The sequence below is a fragment of the Haemaphysalis longicornis genome, unplaced genomic scaffold (genome assembly GCF_048455015.1).
Source record: "Haemaphysalis longicornis isolate Haplotype H1 unplaced genomic scaffold, Haemaphysalis longicornis Haplotype H1 scaffold_1, whole genome shotgun sequence".
In the NCBI taxonomy this organism is placed as follows: Eukaryota; Metazoa; Arthropoda; class Arachnida; order Ixodida; family Ixodidae; genus Haemaphysalis; species Haemaphysalis longicornis.
The window spans coordinates 446,361,704-446,388,464 of record NW_027526203.1 but is presented as its reverse complement, the minus strand read 5'-3'; the positions used below and the strand labels follow the sequence as shown (position 1 = coordinate 446,388,464).

The following is a 26,761-nucleotide window of genomic DNA, read 5'->3' as shown; positions in this document are numbered from 1 at the left end:
CAGCGAAGCTGATCGTCTTCACTAGACTGAAGTTGACTTAGGTCGCCTTATTTTATCGGTAGATCGGACACTGAAAAAAGTAATGGCTCCAATCTATGCTGTGAACTGCGAAGATGTAAACAACACCCACAACGATTACCCATGCGACGTCACTAGAATTCACATGCGCGCTCTACAAAGAGTGAAACCAGAGACTCTGGCAGCCGCTACCTGAGTTTTTCCGGGGGCGGTGTCGCGTAAACGAGTGACCGAACACAGCAGCGATGGCGGAAAGAAAAAGGAGAAGCGCGTCTGGCGAAGGGTGAGTAAGAGGGCGGCATCTTTTCTCACTGCCCCCCCCCCCTCCCATGGTCAGTCTTGTTTCATGCGTCGCCGCGAAGGAGCGCTTCCCCCCCCCCCCCACCCCCCCCCCCCCACCCCCCCCCCCCCCTCAGACGCTGTTCCGTTCGCCGTTATCCAAACCACGTGAACTCCATTACCATACATTATGCGGTTTGCACTTCACTCGAGGGCTTGAATGAGCGCAGGTGGTAGACCCGCGCTGCGCTCGGTGAGTACACTGTCTGTCTCCCTGTGTCTTTGTGTGGGCGTAACTTAGTCGGTGAAACGACGCGCTCTCGCTCAGTTTTTCTATGCGGGTCCAGCTTCGATTCGTGGCGGTGCCAGTAATTTATTACATTTAGCCTGGGGTTTCCTGCTGACGCGGACACGAAAATTTTCTTCGTTGGTAGAGGTATACTGCTTCGCAATGAAAATCGGGCGAGCGCACGCCGTGTCTCTCAACTAGGAGAACACCTGCACATCACAGGTTACGTCACCACTAGGTACAGTCAATCTCCCACTTGCGCCTCCCCTCCACTTTGCTGCGCCGAGGTTGGAGTGACGCCAGGCACGGAACGCACTTGAGCTCAAACAGTTCCACTGGTAACAGAGAGCCGTCTCGACGAGCTTACCGATGATGAGGTTGGGTGGCTGCGAGTGTATCTGGCGGCCGTCCTTCTGCCAGGTGATGCGCGGGGCCGGCGTGGCCACAGCACGGCAGTGCAGCGTCACGGACTCGCCCTCGTGCACGTTCAGGGACTGGAAGCGCTCCACGAACTTGGGAGCCACCACCTGCTCCTTCTCGATGACCACGAGGTGCACCTCGAAGCGGCACTCGCCGCTCTTGTTGTTGGCAATGCACGTCCACGTGCCGGCGTCTTCGCGAGATGCGGCCGTGATCATGAGCGCGTGTACGCCGCCTTCGTTGACCAGCAGCTTGTGCGTGGCGTCGTCGTTGACGGGCTGCCCGTTGCGCAGCCACGAGATGTCCGGGAAGGGCCGCCCCGACACGCGCAGGTCGAAGCGCACCATCTTGCCCTCGGTCACCTCCTGGTCCTGGGGCACCTTGATGAAGCCGGGCTTCAGCGTTCGAGACGTCTCAGTCATCACGAAACTCGACGAGTCCGGCTGCCTTGGCTCCTCGCTGGAGGAAAAATAAAGTGAAAGGTTCTTATATTTACTTTGAGAGGAGAGGTAAAGTTTTTTTTACCGTTTAAAACTTCTTGTCGCCATACTCGAAGAAAAAAACAACAAGAATTTAACAGAAGTTGAGCTTACAGATACGCAAGCTGACTACGTTAGCAATGTACTTATTTCGCTATACGCATAGTTTACGCTGTCCCAAGAGCACTAATTACAAATTAATTCCACAAAATTCCCGATTTGTTTTGATTCCGTCCTTGTTTTCTCGCTCCTTTTCTCTATGAAAGACGCTATCTCTTGAAGGGGTTCCACTGGGTTGGACACAAAAAATGTACACTTCGACGGGAGGACTACGCACTCACAGCTGATTTCATTCTAAACGAGACGAAAACGTATGTTATGCAAAAAGAATTAGACAACAAATTCTGAAAAGGGGGAAACGGGAGTTGCAAGGGCTAAATGTGAAGATAGCGAACTATATAGCCGGTTCACGTGCTGTAATCAAAAAGATTGTTCTAAAAGTTGAATCTCACGCTGGGTGACCATGATAGTAGGGGCGCGCACACACTCTTCTTCATGCCTTGACATCATAGCAAATGCTTCCAGTATTGCACGAGACATTTTATCTCGGAATAAAATGCAGGTTTTTTCAAAGGTTACAACACACTTACACCTCGCACAGTGTGCGGCAAGGTTTCCTGCTGTACTGTTCTGTTGGCAGGCGCATCTGTGTTCCCGGAGTCAGCCGTTGATACAAGGCCTGATTGTCCAATGTAACAACGACCGCAAGACAGAGGTGTCTTGTACACGACTCCTGAGTTCAAGTCAAGAAACTAAACAAAATTCCACCCAGTGTGAAATCTGCTGAATCAGCGAAGCTGCGGTTTTTTTGTGTCGGCTCGGACGGCTGTTTTGTGTTTGCCCGCGCAGCCAGTAGTAAGCGGAGCACGCGCGTCGGCTGCTAAAAAAAAAAAAAAAAAAAAGGGCTTAGTCCGCTGATGGTCACGGAGACGAACAGATGCAACGGAGACTAACGAGTCGTGGTAACCACTTTTCTTTACCAGGTTGACTTGGATGCTAAAGCTTTTCGTGACCGCGTGCGAAAGACATGAAGACGCGACGCAACTCCACGCTTACCCGCCGCGGCGGCTCAGTGGCTATGGCGTTGCGCTGCTGAGCCCAGGGACGCGGGTTCGATTCCCGGCCACGGCGGCCGCTTTTTGGATGGAGGCGAAAAGCGAAAACGCCCGTGTTTTCCAGATTTTGGCGCATGTTATATCCCCAGGTGGTCAAAATTAATCCTGAGTCCTCTACTACGGCGCGCCTCATCGCGTGTGTTGCGTCGGCGTGTTAAATCTCGAAATCAATCACAGCTCCACGCTTTATTAACTTGGTATGGGCAAAATTTAAGGTATGGGCACAATTAAATCTGCCACGTTGCCTCCACCAGAACAAAATCAATCAAACACGCTGAAAACGGTAGCAAGACTAGAGAAATGATACTGGAGGACCCGGTGCGGTATATTAGGGAATTTTTTTTCCTTGCTTTCAAAGCGGCTGTTGGTTGCCTGTCGCCCATTTCGTGAGTCCCAATGCAGGACGCAGTGCCGTCCACTATTTTGCCTTGACAGACAGTGAACAAAATGGAAGAGTGGATGTAAGGAATCCTTTCAGAATGTCGACCTTGTCACAGTAATGCAAGTAAGAAACCGAAGGAAGAACGAACAACTGAGCGAAAGAAACAACTGATTGATTGATTGATTGATTGATTGATTGATTGATTGATTGATTGATTGATTGATTGATTGATTGATTGATTGATTGATTGATTGATTGATTGATTGATTTTGAGGTTTAACGTTTCGACCCTAACAGGCGATGGGGCGCACCATAGTGTAAGACGACTCCGGATTAATGTTGACCACCTGGGGAGCTTTAACGTGTGCAGAAAGAAAGAAAGAAAGAAAGAAGGAAAGAAAGAAAGAAAGAAAGCGCCGACCAAAGGAGCCAAAGGAGAGCGAAACAGGAAGTACAAAAAACTGGACGGACCGGTCTCTCCAAACACGTGTTCAGCTATGTCCATGTCGTTTCTTTCCTCTCAGTGCATTAATGTTAGCCTCTCAGTTTCTTTAACGAGCCCTGATGCTTTTTTATCCTTCTGAGGAAAGAAGCGGCGAACAAATCAGGCGTGCGCAACTTGAATTTGCAGCCTGGAAAACTTTCGACCTAAACAAAATTCTCAGATCTAGCCTTAGCGCGGTTTTCCTAGATGGCGTGCTACGAGATTGCGCTCTTATAGGCCAGCTGAGAGTTCTTACGCCTTGGGCATGGACTCGATCACCAGGTGTGCAGAGCAGGCGACGCAGCCCTGCGAGTTTTCTGCGAGGACGGTGTAGTAGCCGGCGTCCTCCGGGAGCGCCATGTGGATGCGCAGGGTGCACGTGGAACCCTGCTGCTCCATGATGAGCCTCTGCGACGCCTGAAGGCGCTCGCCGTTTCGGAACCAGAACACCTGCGGGTCAAAGAGAAGAAGGGTCTAGACGCTGAACCAGGACACGCTGGGGGTGTCTCTTGCGTACCCGTGCGGGTGGGTTGCTGGCGATCTTCACTGTGAAGGTGGCGTCGGACCCTTCCAGAAGCTTCGAGTTTCGAGGCCGCGCCTGGATCTGGGGCGCGCTTATGGGCACACCCGGGGTGGCCGGCTGAGGAGCCGGTGCCGGTCCGCACAGGAACTGGCGGAACTCCACTTCGCGTAGCAGCCGGTACTCGAATGTGTCCACTCTGAAAGTCTGCACATGCGATGGCAGCGTCAAAAACCGGGCATGAGTGACTTCAGTGCTCCACAACCACGAAGCAGCAGCATCGGCAGAAACACCAAGGATCTCCGATCTTGCGTTGAAGGTATTTTATATGGTATCACTCTGTGTTGAAAGGCGTGATTTTTGTCAACCCTGTCTTGTTCTGTTTTGTTAAGACGCTCGTGTTGTTTCAGCCATACCGCACAATGTTTTCAAGCTAGACATTTCCCGCCTGCCCAGCTTTGCTTTAAAACGAGAAGACCCTTACCTGGTCGTGACCAGCAAAATAGTGGATGGGCGAGACGCCATCTTGCACATGTGATCTCGAGTCGACAACTTGTGTCCTTTGAACAGTTGTCATCTGTTGCATCTGGCCACGCATAACAGCTGCTGCTGCAGCTGGAAAGAGTGTAAAAGAATAATAATTTAAGGACTTGCTCACAATGTACAATATCAATAGAAACACTTTTATAAAAATGCCCTTTTACGTCATCGGGGTAATACATTTACGGTGGTCCGTGCGTTCTACTTTTCAAAAATCCACAAGTAATCTCCTTCTGGTAAACACAAAATTTGAGACCTACATAAGTTCGAATGACTATCCCCAAACGTCAGGCGCTCGGCTGATAATGCGCTTGATGCACATTTATAGCCGTTTGCCTGGTGTGCTCAAATTACGACTACTTGGCGTGAACATTTGCTTACATGATGTGTTGAATCTCACTCTTATAGATACGCATTTGTATCTGTTCCCGTGAAGGAAAAGTGCAAGCGCGAAGACGTTTTACTATCCCTAATGTCTGAAGTGCTACATATTTGTATTCTAAGTGCCCGTGTGGCTTAAATTGGGAGGAGAGTAAGAAAAGAACATGCGAACAACCGTGTTTATTACAAAAATAAATGAAGTAAATTTAACCGAAGCTTCCTAGTCCTCTGTCCCGCAGCCCCTGGTAAGGAGAAGGGAAACCCCGTGCTTCCCGTTGGGGCAGTGAGGCGCGTTGCCCACGCGTGACCGAGATATTTTGCTCACCGCGGATGGTGAGCGTGAGCGAGGCCTCGCCGGCGCAGTTGACGGCCGAGCAGTTGTAGTCGCCGTCATCCTCGGCCGTCAGGTTTCGGATGTGCAAGCAGCAGATGCCAGTCGCCGGGTCGTACGTCACCTGGCGCCTGGGGTCGTTGCGCAGAGGCATGCCCCGCCGCGAGAACACCACCTCGGGCGGTGGGTTCCCGTGGACCTTGACCTGGAACTTGGCATCTGATCCTTCGTACAGCAGCCCGCCGCCCTGTGTGATTGGCTCGAACGTTGGCGGGCTGGCATTCGGAGGCCCCCACCTGCGGGACAACGAAAACAGACAACGCGGTCAGCTTGTTGCCAGTCCCCCTCTATCGAGCTCGGGCCGTGGGCCAGATTCAAGCGCCGCTCGTGTAAGAAGCATGCTGCGGCGCGCCGCTTAAGGTCTACGCCACGCTACCTAGCTGGGCAGGCAATCACCTTCCCTGCGCCAGTTACGCCTTGTTCCTGGGCCAATAGGGCGAACAGCAGTCCGTGATAGATGTATCGCACGGACATCACCATGAGGACATTTCCCCAACCAAGCCACTGTCAAAATACGTAAATCTCACGGGACTTCTCGACAGACTCAAAGGGGTTCCCAGTGTATGAGTGCCATTGTGATGGAACAACGGAACCGTAATCTGTCATGTACATAGCTGAACTCTCCTAAAGGACCGTCAGTGAAGCTTCGATCGTTTGAACTCAGAAACCTATGTCGGAGCTACAATACCTTCAGCGCAGCCGCGAACTACTTCTAGCTTTCCTGCATTCAGATCCCATTGAGAAACGTACGCCTTGAGCTTGGTAAAAGCGGCGAATTTTGTTACATCTATATGTTTTATCTCATCAACGTACTGTATGGTGATGCAATTATTTTCAATGCTCGTGAGAAAATTCTGAAAGCCCGTAGAAATGTTTAAAGAAAGAAAATGCATCGGCTAATTGTCTAAAACTAAATTAAATTACATGCATTCTGACGATGTTTTCATTGAGGTGGTAGGTCGTAGTCAATTGGATTGTTACGATTCTTATGAAGTTTAGGAACAGTTGGCGTTTGGTCGCCAAATCCCAAATCCCAAACCGCCTGCAGCTAGAAACGGGTTATTTATTTCCCCGTATGTTTCCGCTCAGTTTCGTTTTCTTGCGTCCGGTGCGAATACCCTTCCTGTGAACAAAGTCGCACAAAGAAACTAAAAGCGAAAGTAAGCGACTGGTTTGAAACCATTGGCAGGCGAGACGAAGCGCCCACATGTCCTGTGCGCCGGTATCACGAGAGGGCGCCACACGCACAGCGGAGTCAGCAGTGCGGGAATACCAAGCGGCACCGGCGCCCAGAAATAGCTTGGCTTCCACGCTGGCACCGACGAAGGACGAACTACCGGATAAATGACAATTAAATGGGTATAGTTGTTATCTTAGCCTCATTCCTGCTAGGACATTACTCGGTGGAATACAAAGAAACTGGAGATACCACAAAGTTCGAAGTAAGCGGCAACGAACACGAACCTCCAGAGCGCCACATGATCTCATGGTGCGCAACCTCGGTAAGCTTATATCTAAAGCGCACGTTTCTAACCGCTCTACGCTAACAAAGGTACACGCTAAGTGAACACGCCGACAATGAATATCACTCAGCCAGGAGGTTCTGTCAACTGCTTAGTTATTTAACTCCACGAAAACGTCTACTTTCGGCAGCAAAAAGGATCGAAAAGGTTGCTTACTGGCCAGGAACGCTACTGGATTTTCTTTGGTCTAAAAACGCAAGCTGAGGAAACGTTCTGGACGGCCATATAGCGGAGCGATGTCGTCTGGTTTGCTAGGCTATCACATTTGCCTCGTCATTTGCAGTACGGTGCGCAGGCTACTGCGTGCGCTTGTGACGTGCGACGTCTCAATCATATTCTAGGCTGTGCCGGAGAAGCAATTACTCGGCTTCGGCTGCTATCTTTTCCCTGGTAGGCCGCATTTCTGACGTCATCTTCAGCGCATCATGCAGTTAGTCGCTTCAGACGGTATACACCTCACGGCCGACTTCACATTTGTGATTGGCTACGCCTCCTGCCTTATCGCGCATATATAGGTCCACTATGTGCACGGCAGACCAATACGAACAGAACACTCGAGTGCATGCAGAGCAGACATCGTCAATGAATTCCATGGTGTTCTTGAGTTCTCCGCAACCAGCCCCAATGGCGTGGCGATGTTTCTTTAGTCCATCTAAACATTTGCGAAGTCCTTTGCGGTGAAAATAGAAGACACGCGGTTGACTTTTTCGCTTAAATACATCCTAAAATCATTTGGCGCATACCCAATAATTTAAAATTTTGTTGTATAAATGGCTATAGGCTGACCATTGCAAGCGGACGAACCCCAGGCGACTCTATGTTGTTAAGACGTAAGCAACGCATGCAATTAGACTTCCTTGCCTATGAACAGTTCATACATTGCGCTTTCACTCCCAAGCTTGTCGTGGGAACAAATCCTTTCGGCCGTCGCCTTGACAGTGAAAGACCCGAGCACTCCTGGCTCCTCGCGACTCCTTCAGCAGTTTGGCCACATCTACCGGCCCGCACCGCTGTGTGCCCCTCACCATCTACCTCATCACCCGAACCGGGACGCAATAGACTGCAATCTTCACTTAGAGCAGTTCCGATTGCAAGTACGGTAACACATCTTGCAACTTTTGGAATGCTGCCTGAAAGATACACTAGGACTTCGGAGGGGGGAGGGGGGGGGGGGGGGGGGCGAAAGACGCAAAGCTGGGTGACAGAGGAAGAGTAACGAGGCGTGACTCATTCCAGCTGTGACAAAATTGTTCGTCGTCACTCGTTCTGTTTCACTTCGCAGTTGCGCCCAGAACCTGACTCAGTTGCCCCCTCCCCGACCTATATATATATTTTTTCTTGCTGGCCTCTGACTCGACTGCGTGGCTCCTGCGTTCCCAAAACAGCTCGAGCCCTGAACGCCGGTCGTATCAGATTCCAGTCACTCGCGTTCACTGTAACCTTCCCCACACTGCGAGTGCATTGCGAAATCACCTGCCCTCGACCGAACCCACAAATTCGCAGTTTCGGATTATCCAGGCCCGCTGACCTACGTGGGCTTGCCAACAATACTTGATACTTTTCATGCCTGCTGCTTCTTTAAGGACATTACAAAACAATCTCAGAAAAGGATACATTTCTCAGTTAAACTATGCGTTTTAGTGTTTTACTATAATTTTTACTTTCATGAATTTCTGCCGAATATTAGGCGCAACAAGAGGAAATGCGAAACCAGTAATCCATCTGAAACCGTCAATATTGTATATGTAAGATATCTTACGGACGGTAAAAATATAGTGTCGCTTTCCTCCTGCAGTATGGCGCGTGCTTTCAAGAAATAGAAGTTTTTCAAAAATTTTATTTTAGCAATTCTTTTAAGTGTTCTTAGCCAGCTGCAAAATTGTTTCCTGTGCTTTAACGAGAGCGTGATATCAATCGCCTCTCAGGAAATAATTCTGACGGCTTATTTTTTACGGAATTCAATTGACCGCGTTAACTTTTCGTGTTTTTTCTTTTGTTTTATTGTTGCCTAACATTCAGCAATCCGTATTTAAATGCTCACGAAACGTTATGGCAACAAAAGAAAGCGATTCTGTGCTTGTCTTCTTAAAACAAAGTTGCACAAATCTGTAATTTGCGCAGTGTCTCATCCTCCGAAAGGGCACATTTGTCACCCGATCTCATTGCTACGGGACTTACTAATTGATGACCCACGGGTTTAAAAATCGTCGTGCCCCAATATGAAACGTTTAACCCCCCCCCCCCCCGCCTCGATGTCGCGTGTCACATTGCGAAGCACCTGACGCCGGTCCAACATTCCCCAGGGCCACGCTCTACAGCGGTGCTCATCGCGAAGGAGCATTTATTTCCGGCCCTATTTTAATCGGGAAGGTGCATTGCAGCTTCCCCTCCCCTCAACCACTTTCTCGCTTTTTCTGATCCGCCCGTATTTCTCGCCGCGTGGTGCCAAGACAGCCTTCCCGCTTGCTAGCTCTCCCTGCGTTTCGCCCGGTATCCGCCGCGGCCACAAGATGCCTTCCTGATGGGACAAGCGCTCCTTCCTCGCCGGCGCTGAGGCCGCGTCGTGTGAGGCGTTATGCAACGCCGCAGCCGGTGGGCGGAGGCGAACCGCGGCCCCGCCACCAGTTTAGCGCGCAGCCGAACTTCGGCCGCCTTGACTCACGCATGCCGAGCCTGCCGCCGGGTAGCGAGAAAACTGGAGCGCTGGGCCAAAAACAGAACCGGCGACAGCGCTGTCGCGGCCCCGCCCCGAGCGGGCGTGCAGCGGTCGCGGCCGCGGTCCGCTGCTCCGCGTGCAACAGCAGCCCCGTCCCGCCGGGCCTCGGTTCGATGGGATGGGAGAGACGCCCTCTTAGAAATAAAAACAGCCTCCCTATCTGTGCGCCCTCATCCCTCTTTCAAAATCTTACCCCGTGGAGAGGCTAAAGATTCCCAAAAAGATGCGAGTAAATGTAAAAATGGTAACAAAACAAATTATCTCGCTTGATCGTGGGCCACATTGGCCGGCGCCGGGAGTAGGACTACGATATACGGGGCCCAGCTGGGAAGCTGGCAACATTTGAAGGTAACTGCGCAGTGGATACCAGAGGCATCCCGACACTCATCTGACGAGAGGACGCTTGTGCTAATCTTTCGGTGCTCTGAGCTCTCTGAATGCGCTCCAGCCGTTGTTAAGCCAAATGAAACGTTAGCTTGGGTACGTACTACTGGGCTTACATAGGGGAACCACAAGACTGTGGTGTACCATTTTCTTGCAAACAGAAGGCCTGATCAACAGTCTTTGAAACATTTCTGAATTTCCTTTTTTGAAGATATTTATGGATTGCCACGCTTTCATGTCACCGCTTGCTATCACTTTTTTTTTGTTCCTTATAAAGAGCACTCAAGGTCAGGGTTCTGAAACTCTCTATTTTAGGGTATTTTCGTGCCTATTTATGTTTATTGTTTCTTACATATCATGTCTTGTTTGCTTCTTCGTTTGCAAAAAAGCTATCGTTCACTTCAAGCAAAATCCTTAGGACGGGCCGAGGTTCTGCTCCTTCGATCAGGACAAGTGACGCAAACCCGAAACAACTAGAACGAAAGCAAAAAAAAAAAAAAAAAAAAAAAACAGCGCACGAAAGACTGGGACAAGAAAGGAGACAAACAACGCGCTTTCACTAATCAACCGGTAGCGTTTAGATCGATATAAAACAATTTTATCAATAACAATATAGCCGCACCCAACCACTAGAAGAATAATAACGTGTTTTCGGTGTTGCGGCGCAGGCGGGGGTATTTACTGCACGTTGAGGCGAGGTCCGCCGTCGCATACCGGCTGTGCCAACAGCGCCTCGATTCGCTCCGCCGTGACCCCCCCGCCTCGATGTCGCGTCTCACATTGCGAAGCACCTGACGCCGGTCCAACATTCCTCCGGGCCACCCTCCACAGCGGTGCTCATCGCGAAGGAGCTTGTGCGTGCATTTATTTCCGGCCCTATTTTAATCGGGAAGGGCCATTGCAGCTTCCCCTCCGCGCATGTTTCTCAGACGCTGCCATTTTGAAATCCAGCGCGCCTGCCAAACTACCGCTTCCCTCCTCCTGTTCTCTGCCGGGGCCCCAGCAGCAACTTCCTCTTCCTCGCTCCCTTCCGCGTCTTTCTCCACCTGACTCAGCCTCACTTAGGCGCCTCCATCTGCCGCCGGCCCTGGCAGCAACGGCAGCAGCCACCGTGAGGGAACAGCTAACGAATGGCGCCACTGCCATGACACGCACGTCTCGAGACTTCCGTACGCTCGAATATCCGCGATACCGTGGGGCTAAACACCCGAGTATTAAACACGCCGGCAAGTTTCGGGACGAGTGTCTTGCGCCTACTAAACTTGTGTGCTGAAACCGACACCATGGGGTACCAACACGGGGCCTGACGCGCGCGATACTTCCTGGCTGAAACGAGTTGGTTGTTTAAAAATCACAGTGTTGTGTTCTCTAATTATCTAAAAGTAGAAACTTGCTTCAATTTCTATTTAAGAAAAAAAAAAGTAGCTTGAGAATGCCTATAGTGGGCTGCATAATAGCTATGGCAGACCTAAATAATTTAAACATGATATGATGCAGGGAGAGGTAACCATAGCGACTAAGTTATTGTATAAAAAACGTAATCCCTTCGGATAGGACCATTCGCATAGCTAGCGACCGACGTGTCATGTTCACCTCGATCGGTAGACGAGTTGCATGAGCTGGTTGTGTGCTTTGCATGTATGTATTCTTTGACTGCGTTTTCTTCGCGAAATATGGCAGGGAAATCAGTTGGCCATCACCATCAGTTGGCGTACGTTTCCAGTAACTCTGCACATACAGTGAACACTCGCTTTAATGAAGCCCTCATGTCTAGAAAATGGCTTCGTTAGAAGTGGCTATAATTTGCTGCTCACGTACTCGGTGTGGCTGTCATAAAAAAACTTCGAATAAAGCGATTTTATTACAACGAGACTCCATGTGAGAATGCGCTGCTCGTTTCCACATCTGGACTTCACAACTTGGCAGCGACCCCTGGCGTTTTTACCCCAATTGGGTGAGGTTTATACTCTGGTGCCAACATACATTTATTTAAACTTGAGGGCTGCAAATACACTCGCATGCATGAATGCGCCTCTCCAGCAGTATCTATGACACGCACCGTCGCCCAGAAACGAATCTCTGGTGACGTCATCGGTATTGCTTAGCAATGGCGTACGTCAGTGCATAATTGCATTAGCAGCCCTTGGTGGAAGGCCTGGAATTTTTTTCCCCTACGTGACTCGTGGGGAGCTAAGTACCAAGTTAGGTGTTCCACTTCCTCGCATCGTCTCATTAAAAAAATCGAGTGAAGCTAATTGAACAAATTAAAAATGAAGGTTGCGAGAAGAAAAAGAGGCAGAAACTAACTTGAGGAATGCTTGGGACTGTTGATGTTGCGGGTGTTGGATGTGACGCTCTGAAGCTCCACACGAAATCGATGTTCCGTTAGACCAGGATGTGCCGCCATATGTCGTATGTGAAAGGTTTGGTTGCAATGATGCTTTTTTTTTTAAGAATAATGAAGAAGAGAGCGCAGTGCTCCTGGGCCATTGAGGCCACTGTGTGAGATCCAAGGCTTGTACCAATAAAGTACCTCGAAGTTTTGAATGAACTTTTGCCTGACCAAGTCACGTATTGGGAGAATTTATAGAACTTACATCAGAGAGAGACTGAAGTGAACTTCTCAAAGGCTTCTTTGCGGCGGCCTTGTATCGTTAATATCATGTGATCCGTCGCAGCGCTATACATCGCAAGCCTAGACCACTATAGCTTACAAACAAATCTCGAAAAAAGAGAGAACGCCAAGCGTCAATCACGGTCAGGTCAGCTAAAGAACTGTTGCAATGATGTCGCATTGGTTTCCCATGTAGCTCAATGCTCCCTGAGTCTTCAGAGATTTGATTTTCACCAACTTGGCGGTTAACGCCAAATTTTTGAAGCTGAGGCTTCAAATGGCCCTCTGAGAAAAAAGGCTGGTGGCTGTTAAACACAATAAAACGCCAAAAGGAGCGTTCCATAGCGCGTGCCACTGCTTGGGCATGCACACAGAGAGAAGGGAGAGGCATTGGAGGAAGGGGGGGGGGGGGGGGGCGTTTATCGTCCGCAAGGAGGTTATACTAAACCTCCTTGATCGTCCGCCGTAGCGCTCCATAACGCGTGCCTAAGAAATAAAAACAAAAAAACAAATAAAAGGAGTGTTCCATCGCGCATACTAAGGAGTGCGCATGCGGAGAGAGAGAGAGAGAGAGAGAGAGAGAGAGAGAGAGAGAGAGAGAGAGAGAGAGAGAGAGAGAGAGAGAGAGAGAGAGAGAGAGAGAGAGAGAGAGACGTCTGCAGCGGACGCCGTACAGCGTCCTGCGGAAGCGGCACGCGGCTGCTGCTCTCCTACGAGGCTGTAAGCGAAAATTGCTCTCAGCGCAAAACTCGAAAGAGCAGTCAGCGTCGTTCAGTTGGACATCTAAACTTTCGTATTCACAGCTCATAATAAGTGCCTAGGTGTCCCCGAAGATTTTTTTTTTTTTGTTCACGCGATGTTTATCTCTACCTTAAACTTACTCGCCAGGCACTTAATTCCGCCCTGCGGTCTTGCCATATTGTCACAGCTGACGTCACCGGACCGGTGACGAGGATTGTGCAAGTAAACGGCATTTTTGAGCGAGCTGTTCAAATGACAAAATGCGTCTAATGTGGAGTATTTACGCAGTGTTTACATTTATATTCAAAGTCTCTTAAACGAGTTATTATTGAAAATTAAGTATTGATTTGATGGCGAAAATGGCCTATTATTGTTGATTTTAAAAAGTCGCGTTGCTATTACGGGCGCAGAAAAACAAAAGTACGAGAACTGACCACTTCCCAGTACTCTACTCAAGTAACACTGGTTTCACAACAATAACGTCTCCTGTGGCACCTCGCACCCTACAGGAAGATTCCATAGGTCTACATCACCAATATGCCCTCGACGGATGAATACTAATAGTATAATCAACCATACTAATTTGACTATAATATCTGATATGCGATGGAGCCTTACGCAACACCACGTCCGCAGTGGGTGTAAATGTTTTAAACAGAACCTAAAGTTAGGCTTTTTCATTTTCTACATCGATCGCAGTGATTGGTCATCCGCGTGTGCTATAATGAATGCGATAAATGAATCAAACGTTGAATACCGATCATTTTGCCATCACTGGCGTCTCCTAAATGTGGCCGTTCACATAAGAAAAAGAGATAATTTTGTTGAAAAAAAAATAGAGCAGTCGGCCTGATGATACAAGTTCTGGCCACATACTCTGTGTCATAGAGGATGACAGGGAAAGACGAGGAAAATAGGTGGGTATGGCTATCCACAAAACATAGATGTCTGCAACATATACAGTTCGCGTGAAACAGTTCACCGAGCAGGAGCCCGAGTTTTTAAGCTAGCTGTCAAGCCACTGTTTCAGCACAGCCTCGACCGCGATTTTTGCACGCGGCGAGACTGGCCAGGGAGCCAGCAGGACGAACTCAGAGACATAACTTGGTCGTCTAGAAAGGCCAAAGTAATGCCCCGTGAAAGCTTTTGGTATACGCAAGCTAGTGGCTTAAGTTCGTGAATGTCTTGAGAAATGCTTGCCGCGGGAAGAGGATGCTGCACTCGCTCGCATCCTTGTTTGCCCCCGAATGTAGGCATTCGAGTGCGAGCTTCCTTCGCTAGAAGCCCAAACTGCGCATGTCCACAGCACGAGTGCATTCGAAACTGAAGGTTGTCAATGCGTGTTTCGGTCCTTAAAGCGACTACAGAAAGAAAGGTATCTACTCTATCTTTTCGCTAATGAGGTGCAGGTATCGAGGGCTTCGCGAGTTCTACTGTCTCTCATGTAGCAAGACATTGCGACCACCCGAAGATTTTCTTATAACTATTTCGCCGAACGGGGAATTTAAAAGCACCATACCTACACTACGCATTCGGTATGACAAAATCAATTTCTGAAAACTACCCAATACAAATATCATTGGTTGCGTAGCGAACCCTGAGTTAACACTTTGGTATTTATGCGCTATTGCAAAATTTTTTTTAGCAAATATTTAACTGGCCGAGCAAAGCCGAGTGCATCTATCGGTTGCACAATTAGTGGCAGTGTAAAACACCGAGCACGTGTTGGCAACAAATAAGTTCCTTCGTTTCGCTCTATTAGTTCCTGCAGCTTCTCTTGCACCTGTCGCGAGAGTTCGCGTCAACAGTATCTGGGGCGGCAAGATGGCGGGTCCCTAGGGAGACCTGTCGCCTGCGGGGACCTATCCGGAGGCGATGTCAAGGAATGACGTAGCCAGACCAAAACAGAAGGGGTGCAGTCGAGGTGCGCAATTCGGCTTTTTTTAGAACGGGAGTCGGACAGCCATCTCCCAGTGCAGCTGGAAGCGCCAGTGCTGGCACGGGCTCGAAAGCGGAAAAGAATAGCTCTGGCATGAGCGGACTGCACGAATCGCAACAAGCGCGAGCAAGCATAATTGCGCATAACGAAGCACCGCGCAGTTTCCAATATCCACGCGCCGCGCGGTGCAAACGGACGCGTTGGCCTGGATGAGACCAGCGAACATGTTAAATAATGCGATTTTTTTCTTGCTCAAGAGTAAATATTTACGACTCGCCGCTAAGCGAGGCGACGTCCAAAATACTGGAAGGCTTCACCCGCTATAACGTGTAGCGAGCAGGCAGTACGCGCTGCATGCACTGGATGTAATAATGCAATGCCGGTACAGTCCCGATGACCTAGATTCGTTGCACACTAAACGAGCACATGCCGTGGCATAGAAGTGGTTTTTTTATCTTTCCTGTGCACGCAATCGCGCAGTGCCTGCAGAGGCAGCGGGTAGCCCCAGCGCTCTGCGTGGAGCTGGCCCGGCTCGCTGTGGTTTGCGCCGCAGGTCGCACCCGGGAGGCGTACGAGTGGGACCTGAGGCCAAAGCACGGCGCGCAAGCAGCGAGGAATGGAAGTTGCACTTACGTGTGGGCCGGCTGCACGACCATCCCGGTTTCTGGAAGGCAAGCAGTGGAGAACGGTCAGCAGAGCAGACAAAGGCGCGCGCTCTGGACGGCACGCGAGGCGAGGCCAGCACTTTTGACGTCGCCTCGAGCCGATCCCGGGTAGTCTTTAAAGCAGTCCACGGTGTGGACTTACCGTTTCGAGTCGGAGTCTAGAGAGCGTCAAGCCCGGAGAGGCATCTCCAGACACTGGTCCCGAATTAGCCGGCGGGACGTTCCCGATGCCCGACGCATGCGCCCCTGACAGGAAATGACGCGGAGAGCGCCCCCTTGCCGACTATTTTTGCCCCGGTGTAAGCTTACGCCGCCGCCATTTTTGGAAGCGCATTTCTGGGGGCGGCCGCACTTTCTGCCCGCGTTTCTAGGGTTTCGAGCGCTGTTTACTAAGGCGCGTATTTTCGGCGGCACCGGGTCCCGATTGACGATCAGTCGCATCTCTCATGCTCGCCGTGTCATCGCGCCCATGGTCCAGTCAGCGTTTCCGGTCGCGTGGCCGCAGGGCCCTTTTTTCGGCGGACTAGAGCAGCGGCGGCGGCGGTGGTCCCGGAATAGGCTGCCGCCCTTGACAGCTACTGACCGAAGACGGTGAGCCTGCAGCAGGCGCTCGTGTTGCCCACCAGGTTGGACGCCGTGCACACGTAGACGCCCGAGTCCTCGGGGAACGCCTCGTGGATGCTGAGCCAGGCGGTCCAGGGGGCCGGCCCGGACGGCTGGTTCACCACGTGGTCCGGCCCGTGCACGGGTTGTCCGTCCTTGAACCAGCGCAGACGCGGCGCCGGGCAGCCGGTCACGAGCGCGCGCATCGTCGCGGGAAGGCCCTGCGCCACGCACACGTCCTCGGGGCCCTGCAACCGGCAGCGAGCTCGGCACGTGCGGCGCAGGTGGATTCGCGTGCCGCCCTCACCTGCAGGAAGACGGGTGCTGAGACGCGCTGCCCCGTCGCCGGGTTTTCGGCGATCACCACCGCCTTCTTCTTGGGGCTCCAGACGGGGCTGGACGTCCGGGTGCGAATGATGGAGCGGGGACTCTGGAATTGGCCCGTCTCGAGGCAGAAGCTGGTGCGCACGGACAGCGGCTCGAACAGCGACGGCCGGCTCTCTTCCGGCTCGGCGTGGATGGGCCTGCTGCCCGGCGGCGGGCCATCGTACTTGGGCTCCAGGATGTCGAATTTGGGCTCCTGGGCTACCGGGATCGGCTCGACGCGCCACGGGGGCCCCGCCGCGCGGCTGGCCCGACAGGTGCTCAGCTGCAACGAAAGGGGACCCCGTCGCGGCCTCTCACCGGCGCCGGCAAGTGTGTGCGCGGAGCGTGTGTGTACGCACTCTGCCGCAAGCAGCAGGCCCATCTACGTGCGGCGCAAGGAAGCGACACGGCAGCCACGTGTGTGCAAGATGCTCGTTTCGTTTGGGAAGGAGACGACATGCAACACACATAGAACACGAAGCATGGCTTTATTTCACATCGACGTTACAACCTTGACGATTATTTTCTTTTTGGTCAAGACACCGGTGACAAGCATGCTACACTGAACACTCAAGGGTGGGCGGCCAGGGGAGGAAGGAGAGCGCTCCGTTCCGAGCCAGACATACGGGTGACACAACGAAGAGCACCACCACAAAGCGCGGACAAGAGCGGTGCTTTGAGGGCAAGTCTCCGTGCCTGGCTGGAGCCGGGTAAGTGCTAAGCTAGGAGGGGACGCCTGTGCGCGGCACCCCAGGTAGGCCTGCTACTTGCGGAATTCCCACTTGTAGACCAAGGGCCCCCTCACCTCTTTGGTTTGGGTCTTGGTAATCTCAGTAACCCTCTTCGTCACGCGGCGTGTAACTTCCTCAGTGACCTTGTCCTTGGCGCCTGCTTGATCCACCACCTTGGTGGTCTTCTCTTCCGACACCTCGGGTGGCATTTCGTTCACCTGAGTCACCTCGGTCACGCGCATTTGCAAGTCTCCCGACACAGCCAAGCCGCTCGAGTCCTCGGGCCCCCCTCGAGGCAGCTTTGTCTCGTACACCTTCACTTCGCGCGCTTGGTGGATGCTGTCATCGTGGACCTGCACGTTGTCGGTGCCTTCGTCGTCTTCGTCGAGCACCACCAGCTTAGTGTGCGCCACCACAACACCGTTCGGGCCTTGCACGCGCACTTCCAGGTCACCGGAGTCCTCGGGGAAGGCCTCCGAGATGGTCAGGCTGAACACGGCCAGTGATGTCCCGGCCACGTTCTCCATTGACTTAGTCAGCCGGAAGTCCGGTGAGTCGGTGATGGGTTGGCCCGAGCGGAACCACGAGGCGCTCAGCTGGCCGCCGAGTGGCTGGACACCGGCAACACTGAGGCACACCTTGGTTCCACTCTGCACCACCAGTTCTGGGGGCAACGAGCGCGCCAGGCGCATCTCCGACCCGCTCCGTGACACGGTCTGCTGCGACGTCCTTGACACGGCCATCTGGGTTGACGTATGGACCGCCTTCTGCACAGACACAGTAGCCGTTCGTGTTAGCACCCGAGCATCGCTCGGGCGCAAAAGAGCCCTTACCTGAACTTGTCGAACGTTCACTCTGCAGCCAGTGCGCGTGCGGCCTCCCGCGTTGCTGGCCTCCACTTCGTAGTGGCCGCTGTCGCCGCCCACCGCCGTGGGGATGAGCAGCTTCACCGTTCCGTCAGGATCGTGGCTGACCTGCGTATGGGCACGTTCAAGGCTTCGAAGCCGAGCCGGTTCGGCTCGCACCTGGCAGTCGTTGCTGACGACCACCTCCCGGCCGTCCTTGAACCAGTGCACGAAAGGCGGCTCCGGCGCCCACACCTTGGCACTGAGCACCACCCGCGCGCCTTCGTCGGTGTTGACGTCGCGCAGAGGCTCCAGGAACACGGGAGCCGAGTGGGGTACTCGGAGGACGCACTCCGTGTAACAGCTGCCCATGCGGTTGACCGCCGAGCAGCGGTACGTCCCCGCGTTCTGAGCGCTCACGCCGTTCAGCACCAGAGAACACCTGTCGCCCCGGAAGAGCAGTCGAACCCGCTCCGACTCCTTCACCAGCTGTCCGTTGTGGTACCAAATCACCTGCGCCAGTTCAATTCAATTCAAGTCTATCTTATTTCAATAATTTATACGCGCTTACAAATTGGGTTGAAATACAAACGGAGGTCCCAAGGCCGGAGCCGTACGCGGGGCCTCCGATGATGATACACAAAATAGATAGTACATGCGACAAATGTTACAATGCAAAAATAAAACAAGGAACAACACACCGAACTGTAGAAAAACAAGTACAACAACGTCAGCAACGGGTCAAAATCATGAGAAATATAACCGAGAGGATACAAGAAAAGTGAAGGCAAAACATATACTCATGGCAACAGTTAAATGTCGGGCAGCTATAGTTTATTTGTGCAGATTTAAACTTTTAGAAGGAATTTGTCCTGGTATTGGTGGGTAAAGAATAAAAAACGATGTCGCCAAATATTGCATCGTATATTTACCGTAAACAGTTGGAATGTTAGGAAGCAAAAGTTATCATGACTCGAACAACGCGTATTCTTCGTATATGAGATCATGCGAACCGAGAAAACGATTAATAAATGTTTATGATTCAGGATGTTGAAAAATAAGATACCGAAGCTGTAGCGATAAATTTGAGTTGTTGAAATAACGGAAACACGGATGATGGTGTGTTAGCAGAATTGATAACGCGAATAGTTGTTTCTGTAATGCAACACGGGGACACTGGTGAGTGGTACACAAGCTGCCCCATGATGTAATACAGCAGCTTAAATGGCAGCCAACGAATGCAAAAAATGATCCTTGAAGGGTTTGAACGTTCAAGTATGTGCGGGCACCAATCAATGCCGTGAGGCCGTAAGATGTCAACTACATGGTCATTAAACTTCAAATTAGAATAACTAACAACACCTAGAAAGTTAGCACAACTACAAAGGGCATTATTTTTAGATGATTTAGATTTGGGAAGCAGGACGAGCTCCAGGAAGAATGAAATATGAAGCAGGTTTTGCTAAAGTCATCAGATGGCTTATTTGTCAAGCCCCAACGCTTCGTTGAAGACAGATCAATTCATAACTTAAGACTAAGTTATTATATTGATATCTGAAGAAAAGACAGAACTATCTTTTCTTCTGACATTAATATTTCAGATAATTTGAAGTTAATATAATTTGAAATTTGAAGAGGCTTTTTCACGGGGCTTTCGCATCTGTGTTGTATACTCCGATGCCACAAAGCTCTTTGTGTCAACGGAGTATACAACACAGATGCGAAAATTCCGTGAATCATCCCCCTGTTCTCACGCCAAAGAATAAAAAATGGCGGTGACTCTCTAAGCCGCTCTGCGTCTTGTATAGACCTCTCCAACTTCTTCATCCAAGGACCAGTACTGTAATCAGTAGGTTGTGCTAGCGGCACTGTAATTAAATCAAGCGGGAGAGCAATATAACTGCGCCTGGGCAACACAGCCCGAAACGTGTCCCGAACCTACCAAAGCTTAAAGATTGAGAACGTCTATGCCGCGTACCTCACCCAAGTGCAAGGAGAGCGTAAAGAATGACCCCGTTGCTTTTAGCACAGTACTGCCGTTGGCCGTCGTCATAGCATTTTGTCTGCGCTGAGATTCCCGCTCTGAAAAAAAAGGGATGTGCTTCACCGTGGACTACAGGTCACCGCATGCGATGACACAACTGCTAAAACTGCGGACCACATCTTGCCCTGGCGTCCCAACAAATTTGCAGTCCTTCGCTAAGGTGGTTTTTGCCGTACGGTCCGAAGGTGCTGTTCCTTAGCCATATCGTTCCTGTCCTCAAGCCACTCTTTAGCCACACTATAAACCTCTCTCCACACTCCCTCCCCTTCACCGTTCCCTATTCGTTGGAGAGCTGAATCGCTCCGCCTGCAAATCTTGCGGTGCTATGGCCCGAACTCGTGAAGCATACAACTTCTGTGTTGGACAGACAGTCGCCTTCATTGCACATGCCAGTACCGCGCCTTCATGTCCAATAAGCCCGAACTCCACCGTTACCACCCATGGATCAAACTCCCCCGATTCGGACATAAACTGCGTAATAAAGTTATCTCTCTCCCACTTTTAAATAGGCCGGGCAGTGGAGTTCAGAACTTCAGTGTTGGCTGAATATTGTTGAAGTTGCGGCCTACAAAAACGGCCGCTGTTTTTTTTTTGTTTTTTTTATACAAATTTTCAAGCCAGCGGTTGTACTAGTATCACAGCATAGCAAATCAAAGGCTTATATGTAGATGTTTCGGCCTCTTCATGGGAGCCTTCTTCATAATAAACATCTCTGTGAACAAGGCTGCCGCAGGAATGTACATGTTTGACCCCATTGTTAAAGGTTGCGGTAACATTGGTTGTGGACGTGGAAAAGTTGCGAGGGTATCAAGGCAATTTCAGCCGGTAAAACTTGATAACAGTAGCGCATAATTAGACCAGCCCCTTCGGTCGCCCTTCCTACGCTTGCGTGCGCATTCTCTTTTTTCCGATTCCCGTAAAAAAAAAGCCAAACAAAACAAGAAATGAATTATGACTTCGGCTCATAATTAATAAATCAGAAGCTTATGTTGCAACTTGAGTCCGTAGCGAAGTCAATGTACAGCATTAAAAAAAAGATACACAACGTTATTTAACGACGACGGGGCTTCCTGGAATTTCAAGCATTTTTTTTTTGCGCTGCTCAATTCTAAGACCAACCAGCTTGCATCGCTAGTTATATCATACAAAAACATACAGCGCTCAAAAGTTCATTTCACGTATCATGTTCTGCCCTTTTTTTAATGTTTTTGGGCAATCGTATGCCACACAGATATTTGTGCAATTGTATGCTGCAATGTCTTGGCACCCATTCGATCAAAAAATCAGTTCATTGCTCTTTTAAAGAAATTTGTAAGGAGATGCAGTACGACAATCAATCAATCAATCAATCAATCAATCAATCAATCAATCAATCAATCAATCAATCAATCAATCAATCAATCAATCAATCGATCGATCGACAGATTGAAAATGTATGCCTCCTCGTCCAACAAACACATGCCAATGAGCCTCAGATCCTTGTACCCCTGAAAAAGCGTTCAATAATCGTCATCATTTGGTTACCGCGCTGCTTCGGCTTTAAGACTGAGATGAGCCACATCGCAACGCACCGAAGGGTTTGAGTGCAATCATGCGTTAGAGACCACCACCATCCGTAAAGTTGCATTCGCGTTCGAGAATACATCCGCTGCACTAAGCACAGACCACTTTGGAATAAATTCGTCCCGATTAGTGGGCTGTCATCGCATGGCTTGACCACTGCGCTGCACAGCGACTCCATTCACGCATTCCTTGTGCGTTGAATAAGGGCATGATGTCGAATACATTTGCAGCGCGGGCGATAATTACACCTACCTGTAGACTACGTACAGGCTGTAAAAGGACAGGAACACATCTTAGTTAGCGCGCTTGCTTTCAACACTGTGCGTATTCTCCCTCTGGGTGGGAAGACTTTAAACTGTGAGTGCCATGGACGTTGTGTTACATCTGGTCGTGTCGCATGGCCCAGTTGTTCACTGGTAGTTTGTGAAGTACTCAAACCTCAAATAATATCTGGCAGTTGTAGTGAAGCAATATTTTTCAGTTAATATGCAAGTTGAGACTTCCCTAGAAGAAAAGACTGGAACATCTCTTTGCACAGGTGTGGTTGTTTCTGCGCGCAAAAATGCTGTATTTCCAAGCGGTGAGATTTCGTTCGTGCCTTCGCCAGATAATGTATGTCGCTATTAGTTAGCTAGGCGTGTGGATTCATAGGGGTTCTTATAGAAAAAAAGAATGAAGAGATGATCATTTTAGCTGCCAGCAATGCTGAAATCGTATGAGTGCGAGAGCCGCTTGCCAGTAAGGTAGATGGCAGCTATACAAGCAAGCCCGGCGTCCCGATGTAGCTGCACCGGTTAACGCATCCACCGGAGGTTGAGGATGATGCTCTTACCGCGGGATCCAATCCTACGATTTCACGATTTTTTAACCCTGTTTCACTTGATGGGTGTCGAATCATTGCAAATAAAAATGGGAACATTAGCGACGATTTGTTGGGTGCTGACATGGCTTGTTCGATTTTCAAAAGGATGCATTTAGAACTAAGATGTACTTTTAAACCACCACCGATTTTACTCAAGGAACAGATCGTAGAGACACGCAAACGAGTTGCGCCGCGTATTTCTGGAGTCTGTCCATTGTACACAAAGCGACAATGCTTTAGAAGCGTGAACGACTTACAAGCGATCCTCCACCGAAGCATTCCTAGAATTTAAAATTTCTGTTTCTGTTTCCTTTTTATCGTTCTCCCCTTGTTGTTCTTTGTTTGTTTATTTTGTCGCGATATTTTCAACCCCAAACGAACACACACAAAAAAAACTTGCTTCTAAGCTCATGCGTGGTACGGAAAGAGGCAGTATGACGTTTCGAAAGGGCGCGAGAAATGCAGAACGCGGTTGAGACCTCTGGTTCGGGCCGGCCAACAATGATGCATTCCAGCGTGGTGGGGTCCGGTCCGGGCTTGACTTCCAGGTCTTCGAGAGCCTTGAGCACGCGCGGAGGCTCCGGAGGAGGCACGTCCCTGCACCGGCGTTACGTAAGCGACTATGCAAGGGCGCCGGGAAAGAAGGGCGCAATTTTGTAACCGCAAAGAAGGAAGCCGAGCAGACCGGCGTCTGGGAGCACTCACTCAGCCACCTTCACTTGGCAGGAGCAGGCCGTCTCCCCGGCTTTGTTTTTCGCCACCGCGGTGTACGTGCCAGAGTCGGTTTCGACTGCGCCAGCGAGCACGAGCCGGGCCTTGCCTAGCTCTTGCGAGGGCTGCAAAAAAAAGAAGGGAGGGCGTCGCTCAACACCTGGCAGCTAATAAGAAAGCCTTAACAGCGGGCGGAGGTCTGGTGATGTGAGTGGTTCATTAGAAACAAAAACGCCAGGTAGCCGGAGCCTAGCCGGGCGTGTGTATGCGTAGCCAACGCCTTGTTGACGACAAGGCCTCTCTATCAGGTGGGTGTTGCTGCTGTTTGGCGTGGCGCGCGTACCTTGGCGGCGTCGCGGACGGGCAGCAGGTCCTTGGACCACGAGACGCGCGGCTCGGGCTGCCCCTGGACGCTGCACTCGAGGCGAAGCTCCTCGCCGGGCTGCAGCTGGACGGTGGCCGGCAGCGGCTGCGCGAAGGTGGGCTCCGTCATCACCGTGTGCGTCGTGTGCTCCTCCAGGGCCTCGATGAACACCTCCTCGAGCGCGTTCTCCCGCGCTTGCTCTGAGGACGACGGAGAAGGAAAAGAGATGCGTGATGCACGGAAGGCCTAACTAGGCGTTCCTCTCAGTTGCACTTGTCAAAGTTAATTACCACCTTTTAAATCACACGACTTCGACACGCATACACGTTCGAGCATAATAAGTGTAGTTTTAACTAATTGGACTGGTAAATCGGCAACTGTAATCGGACTATATTTTACACTTCCATGGTACCATGGAATATCGCTAGCTTCACACCACTGCTTGCTGGCACGGATCATTAACCACACGAGGCAAGGTTGTCTCCAGCAGGACGCTCTCATTGCTACATTCCGTCATTTCTTTATGCAGCTGGGCCTTGCTGAATTTCGCGCAACGATGCCCTTGGTATTTTCATGCCAGATTGCCCAGAATGACGCGAATGATTGTACTGTTTTTATCTGGACCTGGGAAACTTTGCCCGCCCAGTTTACGCTTTATTCTGGGCTTTTGTTTGCACTTGGTTGGGACTCATTATAAGGCATGCGGTTGCTGCATGCGTGAAGATAGGCTACCAATATTTTGTACGAACCCCGCCTTCGCATGGTTACTATAGCTACATGCTGCTTTATTCACACGCCTTGGTCCTTATACGCCTTGGTTTTTTTTAATAAAATCTCTCTCTCTCTCTCTCTCTCTCTCTCTCTCTCTCTCTCTCTCTCTCTCCTCTCTCTCTCTCTCTCTCTCTCTCTCTCTCTCTCTCTCTCTCTCTCTCTCTCTCTCTCTCTCTCTCTCTCTCTCTCTCTCTTGGACACAACCGCGAAAAGCGAAAAGTCACGGAGTTGTTTTTTGTTTTCATGTGACAGCGAGAAAGGTTGCCACATTCGGACCGACATCCAAGAAGTGCATCACGCATTGCTTTAAACCTCAAAAGTGCGGATTGGAGGAAACGCTGCAAGTGACTTTGTTCAAGTGAGTTCACGCATTAAGGGTTCAACATGGTAGATAAGCTGGTATTCGAGGGCTCCAGTACTGCGCCCTAATATAAAGGAGGCACGGCGTGCCACTGGCTGTTTCTTGCATTGCCAAACGCCGAGTAAGACGGTGTACTCTTCCCGGGAAAGTGTCAACAAATGACGCTCGGGGCGTACCTCGAACGCTAAGGCGGCACGACGTTTCTGCCAGGCCGGCAGCGTTGATGGCCTTGCAGGAAAACTTGGCCGAGTCATCAGCCAGCGTCTCTTCTATGGTGAGCTTCTGCTCCGACGTGCCGTCTTCCAGTTGCTGGCTCGTAGTGACGTAGTCGGAATTTCCCCGGATAGATACGCCGTCCTTGTACCACTGGACCTTGAACGCAAAACGAGGACGGGGCCATTGAAACTGGGGCTACGGGAGATATCCAGATTTTGTCTAACTGCATCACCTTGCGTTCGGTTTTGCGCTGCGTTATAGTTCCCACGCAGCAACGCCTCATCGCACTACACATACTGCTACAGCCGCACTCTTTTGGCGGCCTAGGGTTAGGCATATTCGTCAAAATTAAGCCTAATTATGCAACTAAGATCCCCTCCATCATTTGTTCTTGTTCCATCAATGGGAGGAAGAAGCCTCCTAAATTGCGTTCATGCGTGCGTGCGAGCGTGCACGTGCGTAATGGCGTGCCACTGGCGTATATGCGCCCCCATTCCCCGAACCTAAAACGGACTACCTGCTTACTATCAGATAAAACTTGCAAATACAGTTAAATCTGGATGTAAGGAGCGTCTGCGTTACAAATTCCTCGATTTAACGAAGTTTTCAACTCCCCATTGTCAGCCCCATTGAAACCCACGTGTTTGCGACCTTTATATAACGAAGGCGTTGCGACGGTTAACCTTGATGTAACGAAGTCGCTACGCTGATGATCCATTGTTTTTCGCACTTTTTCCGAAAAATCGGCTGGCGAAATGCACTAATTTAGCGAACTTCCCCCTCAGGGCTAACTACCGCGCGTTTCCAGTGTCAGTGCGGTGTCGGTTAGGTGCTACGCCTGCTTGTAGGCGTGTATTCGCACTGCTATCTGTAGTGCGGTTCGTCGGTAATTAGTTCTGCTGCCAAAAAAAAACGAAAAGTTTTGTCTTTTCAATTCCAGCTCGCAATTTTAAATGTGACTCTCCGCCGGCGAGAAAGAACGTCGCCTCCCGGCACAGTATCCCAGTATCCCTGTATCCCTGTATCCCACAGTATCCCTCTCAACAATTTTGAGTGCGGCAAAATGCATCAAGTTCGCTAAAAGGCGCCCTTTCAGCGTAATTTTGGTCCTTGAAGCGGGTTAAGGCACTGAAAAGCGTTAAAAGGTAAAAGTTATACCTAAGTTACGTTTGTGAATACAGGGGGTAAGTGACCTCGCTTCTCTGGAGTCCTGTGTAGTGACTAAGTTCGTGGGAAAGCAGCAGGCGCAAACCACGCAGTTTTTCACTGTGGAATAAATCCTTTAAGGGTTAATTAACCATCACTGATGTCTAGCATTTTGGTTTCGTTTCTGCTTCATTCACGCTAGCCTTAACCCGAAACCTGCATGCAACAAAAAATTGCT

General features: G+C 50.5%; 2 protein-coding genes across 3 annotated transcripts in view; both read right to left on the bottom strand.

Moving 5' to 3' along the window:
- Nucleotides 1-17,098, bottom strand: part of LOC144162276 (uncharacterized) — a 200,202-nt gene extending 183,104 nt beyond the window's left edge. The window contains 8 exon segments of the mRNA XM_077692757.1: nucleotides 954-1,465; nucleotides 3,783-3,976; nucleotides 4,044-4,253; nucleotides 4,531-4,661; nucleotides 5,293-5,594; nucleotides 15,909-15,939; nucleotides 16,524-16,791; nucleotides 16,851-17,098. Of these exon segments, the coding sequence (XP_077548883.1) occupies nucleotides 954-1,465; nucleotides 3,783-3,976; nucleotides 4,044-4,253; nucleotides 4,531-4,661; nucleotides 5,293-5,594; nucleotides 15,909-15,939; nucleotides 16,524-16,749 (1,606 nt within the window). The 5' untranslated portion in view covers nucleotides 16,750-16,791; nucleotides 16,851-17,098.
- A 280-nt stretch (nucleotides 17,099-17,378) lies between these two features.
- The window catches only part of LOC144155903 (uncharacterized), a 57,323-nt gene continuing 47,940 nt past the window's right edge, over nucleotides 17,379-26,761 (bottom strand). For both annotated transcript variants that reach the window (XM_077687612.1, XM_077687611.1), the window contains 7 exons: nucleotides 25,338-25,533; nucleotides 24,009-24,229; nucleotides 23,660-23,790; nucleotides 23,434-23,551; nucleotides 18,666-18,998; nucleotides 18,474-18,614; nucleotides 17,379-18,407 (listed from right to left, as the gene is read on the bottom strand). In XM_077687612.1, the coding sequence (XP_077543738.1) occupies nucleotides 17,673-18,407; nucleotides 18,474-18,614; nucleotides 18,666-18,998; nucleotides 23,434-23,551; nucleotides 23,660-23,790; nucleotides 24,009-24,229; nucleotides 25,338-25,533 (1,875 nt within the window). In that variant the 3' untranslated portion in view covers nucleotides 17,379-17,672. The remainder of the gene's footprint in view (nucleotides 18,408-18,473; nucleotides 18,615-18,665; nucleotides 18,999-23,433; nucleotides 23,552-23,659; nucleotides 23,791-24,008; nucleotides 24,230-25,337; nucleotides 25,534-26,761) is intronic.